This window comes from Elaeis guineensis, chromosome 15, assembly GCF_000442705.2.
Source record: "Elaeis guineensis isolate ETL-2024a chromosome 15, EG11, whole genome shotgun sequence".
Taxonomy (NCBI): Eukaryota; Viridiplantae; Streptophyta; class Magnoliopsida; order Arecales; family Arecaceae; genus Elaeis; species Elaeis guineensis.
Genome location: NC_026007.2, coordinates 55,154,315 through 55,159,399, shown reverse-complemented (window position 1 = coordinate 55,159,399; position 5,085 = coordinate 55,154,315). Strand labels below are relative to the sequence as shown.

Genomic DNA, 5,085 nt, shown 5'->3' with positions numbered 1-5,085 from the left:
TCATCGTATTGGAGACATGATGATGTAAAGTATGATTTATTTATAATTTTGATATTTGTATGAATATTGGAGTACGATCTAAGTATAAAGGATTAAATTATCTAATAGTATGGCAAACACGTATAGATATTGCACTGATTATGTGCCTACACCCATCTGCTATATGGCGGTTAGATATTACACTGGTTACGTGCATGTATGTATATATGTATATTGATAGTTCCAAACTCCTGAAATTATTCAATGTCCCTAATAAGACCGACTTCCCCGTCTAAATTATTTTTTGTATCGGTTTCTCGTAAAACTGTCCGGCTGAAAATCTATTTGAATTTAAGGTCATGAGAGCTGCCTGTTAAAAGATCAATGTTCTCCTTATCAGAAAAACAAAGATCAATGTTCTTTTCCACGCCACGTTCTTGCTGGTAACTGGTGGCACAAGTCATCCATGTGGGAACAGAGAAGACTCAAGACCGTTCAAGTTCCTCTAGGCCATGAATGGCTTCATTCAGAAGTACTATTTGACTCAACTTCTTAAAAGAGTTAAAAAGACTAGCTCAACATAATGAGGTAACACCTTCTAGAAAGGACCGTTTCCACTTATTTTCTTCAGCAACCTCATGGACTAAAGTTAACAGAAGCCATAAGAAAGACTTTCTAAGTTTTTTGCATTAAATAACCAGTGGAATCGTTCATTATGACTAACCAAACCATGTGGGTCTATCTTCTTTCGATGTGTCTTCATCGTTGAGAATGCTATTCGATATTCACAATAAACATTCATACTAATTAGCCATCTCAATAGGCATGGTTTCACAAGTGTTCAATGGGCTAGATATGCCACTAGTAAATTGAAAATTTAACCATCCATGGCACTTTTGGACATGTGATACATCCAATTGTCTTGAAACAGACCGGCACTTAACTGGATCACAACCTGCAAACTTGCTGGAACTTGTTTCTATAAATTTGAAACTGAGTCAGCCTTTCGGTGCTTGGATAAAATTAGCGTGAAATTATACTTGCTGTAGTTAAATATGGGTCAAGTTTGAGTTCGGCATCTGGAACTGTCATTTTGCAATGACAAGTCCATGTAAAGACAGACTGAGAAAGAGATCAAGGCAAAATTTGATCACCTTTCACTTGGTTCTGGTAAAACATCCAACCGCTCAGCTCAAGTTGCTCAAGTCAATCACCTACCGTATTTGAGATATGCCAACTTGCAATTTGATACCTGCTAGAAATTTCTGAAGCTAGATTTGTATTTCTTGATAAAATCTCGACCAGATTGGATCGACTTTTTTTTTTTCTTTATTTTTTAATCTGACCAAATTTTGCCCAACCATAGCCAACCTTCCTGCTCAAATTGCCTATTTTTAATCCAATGTATTTTCTTTTTTTTCATGATGGTGCCTATATTAATTTCACAAAGATTGGAAGCAAGAAGACATATTGGATCTCCTGTACAACTTATTTAGGCGATAACGCAGGCATCCAACTCAAGAATTCCTTACAACTACGAGATATGAAACAATCTGGGGTCCATGAACAACATGTGACTCGATTTTTTTTTTTTTTTTTTTGTGAGAAATTATATGTGGTCTTGATCGTTCTATCACAAACAACAACCAACCTACCACGCTCGAGTTAATTGTCATGGGACCCCTTGACCCATATCAACATGACTTTGTGACAAATGACTTGCAACTAAAAGCAGCTCTAATTAGCAAACCCATATCCACCACCACACCACATGAACTTACACCTACATAAAGCAATTGATCGTAGCCGATCAACCGGCCATCATTATGTTAGTTGCCGACTAATTTCTACCATATCCAACCTAAGATGTGCATGAGTCCAACTCAAGATCCCTGCTACTTCCAATTGGAAAAAGCTGGTGCCATCTGAAAGCCAAACAAGAAGCCTCTGTGGGTCCAATGCGGAGTCACCTAGGTGAGTGAACCGTGCCATCGGATGAGCGTAGAATCTAGGCAGTTGATCTCTCTCCCTGCCCCCTCGGCTACGCTCGTGGAAGAAAGGCAACATCGGATAAAGACTAAACTGAAAGTTACAAATCCTCTATGGTCCGCAGATTGCACCATAAAATACTGTACTGTGCTTGATGATTCTCATCGAGAAATGAACGACCATCATATAAGATGATTTGGATATACGATAGCTGTCCATCTTCTCATGATGGTCATCAGACATGGTACAATACTTTATGGTGCAATTTAAGCACCATAGAGAATTGTAGGTCGTCTCAATGGGGCCCTAGATGGGGTCATAATATGACTGAACATGTGCTCACAAGGAGTGCAAAACTTGGTTGGCAGCTCTCTTGGTACTTCTCGACGATTAAAGATTAATATTTTCTTCAAAAAAATGTCATTAGTTATTATATCTAGCTGGTTGGAAAAAAAATACTAGGAAAATCAATTCCCAACACGAAACAGCTAGGGCACATACCTGGCCTGGACGCCAGCCTATCAACATGGCAAATACCCACCATATCATCACCCTCAGCTTGCATTAGATAATTGATCAAACCTCTTTATTTTTAGTGCACTCGAAGTGGCCTCAGATGCTTGGCAGACGGCATCTCCACCCTCCGCAGCTTCCAAAGTTTCAACTCCAACCTGTCCCTGCCGCCCATTTGCTGCGTCAGCTTGGCTGCAATGAAAAGTTCCAAATATTATTTTCTAAAAAAAAATAAAATTTTGAGAAAATTCTAATTCTAATTCGAATCTATAAAGAGGTTGGCAAAAGTACATCGCTGTAGAAAATGTTACATGGGATATTTAACTTTTTCGAGAGCACTATTCTTTTAACTCCTTATCACACTCTGGAAACTCATTTTCATGGAATTACTGTTTTTATTCTCTAGATTTTCTTGCAAGAAAACATACCACAAAATCCACCACAGTAGAGGGGAAACGAGCAAAACAGAGGCCTCTTGAACGGGGAAAAGACAGCATCTCTATTTTACCTTTTTTTTTTCTTTCTCTTTTCCTTTTTTAAATTCTGCAAAATATTTTTTGTAAAATATTTTTGCTATATTTTCAGGTTTATAAGTTACCTTTTGCGGCAGTTGCGTCCGTAACTGTCTGATTTCCACGGCAGTGCGCATGTACGCAAAGAACCACTCCCTCTCCTCTTACCTTCTTTTCTCATCCCCTCACCAAAACCTACAACGTCTTAATTCACATTCTCAGGAGTATTATAAGTTCATAACGCAAGCTAACAACATGAAGGACCAAGTCAACATTCATATTAATAAAAATAATTAACCTTAATTCTCGAACAAAATTTGTCTCTAACGAACGGCAAAATATTTATAAAACTTCCCAATGAAGAAGCAATCTCTGTACACCATCCAATATAATTCCAATTTGTATTAAACAAATATATATAATTCCAACCATTAACAAAATAAAAAGGCAAATATAGAAAACTAAACAAACACGGTCATGGTCTCTTCAGCTACCGCCGCCTTTCTCTAAGCCGGAATCAAGTACCGGGGCTTTTTCAGCGCCAGAGGGCTCTGCACCTCCTCCTCCGCCGCCGCCAAACACCGACTTGCAGTAGCTTGGCGTCCAAACTGATCCGGCAGCGGCGGCAGGTTCAGATCGAACCCCCTTGGCCCCGATGTTGCCGCCTCCGACGTCGTCACCCCGCTTCTTCCCGTGGCTCCGGCAGCGGCGCCGCCCTCGTAGTGGCGCCTCTTGTGCCCCCCAAGAGCCTGCCCCGTCGGGAACGTCTTGTGGCACACCGAGCACTCGTGCACCCTCCCCCCGCCTCCTGACGACGAGGCTGAGCCACTGGAGACCACCTCCTCTCCTACTCCTCCGCCGCCGCCGGAGGAGGAGGACGGGGGCCTCCTGTGGCTGGCTTTGTGGCCGCCGAGGGCCTGGTAGGACCCGAAGGCCTTGCCGCAGACCGAGCACTTGTACTCCGGCCTCGCCTCCACCACCGAGGGCGGCGGTGAGGGGGTCGGGAGGCGGTGACTGGCTCCGGCTCGGCCACCTTCGCCGCGGGCCAGCATCATGAGGCAGAGGGCCAGGTACTCCTCTTCAGTCGGGCGGTGATCGTCGAAGCGATGACGCTTCGACCGCTTCCGCTTCGCCCACGCCTCGAGCTGCGGCGGCGGTGCCACCTCCTCCGCCGTCGCCTCACTAACAGTTGACTGCGACACCAAAGCCGGCGACCGCGCTGGCGTTACGTCCAGTGCTTCCAGGGCCATCAAGCTACAAACAACAGCGAGAGTACGAGCACAAGAAGAGAAGGGGTTGGAATTAGAGAGAGAGCTAAAGAGTGGATAGCAAGGCGAAGGTGTTAGGGTGGTCCAAATATGTAGGTGGGGAGTGGCATCAAACTTGGGGCCTGGAGCAGGTTAAGCGGCGCAGGAGCACGTTAAGAGGTGCCAGTAGCCTGGTGGGTCAACACCAAGTGTGGCGAGAGTGGACTTGTTCTTTGGTCAAAAACAATACAAAACCGGCTCGCACGATAGAAGAGCCTCCTCCTACTGCCAAATATCCTCTGTGAATCGTTTTTCTCAAACAGTGACGCATCAATATGCACAACAGTGATGTGGAAAAACTTTAAACCAAAGGCGGCATCTCTGGATGGACGGTGGGCGTAATATTGTCCAGAAGGAACACTGCACCTTAGGCTTGGTTTTTTCGGGGCTCTTGCCTTCCAAGCTCCCACTAAATATCAGTTTCTATAATTAGACTTAAATAGAAGGGCTCGGGAATTTTCGTGGGAATCGCTTTTCGTTTTACGTGCTTATATTCCTCAAGCCACAAAGAATTCTCAGCAAGGGTTATAGGGTTTCACCTGCTGCAATTGTCCTGTTCGAGTTGTTGGGGGCCTACTAATTCCTTTCCTCCGTCTTGGTTCAATGCATGTTCAGATTTTAACTTTGCATGATCTCTGAAGTCGAAGGGGCATGTGAATGATCACGGAAGATTCATCGAATCTAATTACGTATGGATTCTTGGAAGATTACTTCCATCTTGCATTTGGACTTCAAAAACAGTTTCTAGATGAACAATGGAGACAAATACTATGACCAATAAAGAC

At 43.5% G+C, this 5,085-nt stretch overlaps 1 protein-coding gene across 1 annotated transcript; it reads right to left on the bottom strand.

Moving 5' to 3' along the window:
• Positions 1 to 3,309: 3,309 nt before the first annotated feature.
• Positions 3,310 to 4,347, bottom strand: LOC105058057 (zinc finger protein ZAT6). The gene has a single exon (XM_010940835.4). It carries the CDS (start codon positions 4,241 to 4,243, stop codon positions 3,500 to 3,502), a length of 744 nt encoding a protein of 247 aa, XP_010939137.1. The 5' UTR covers positions 4,244 to 4,347; the 3' UTR covers positions 3,310 to 3,499.
• Between the last annotated feature and the right edge of the window lie 738 nt (positions 4,348 to 5,085).

Excerpts from the sequence above, each read along its gene's own strand:
- LOC105058057 (XM_010940835.4), bottom strand. The coding sequence starts at position 4,243 with ATGGCCCTGGAAGCACTGGACGTAACGCCAGCGCGGTCGCCGGCTTTG.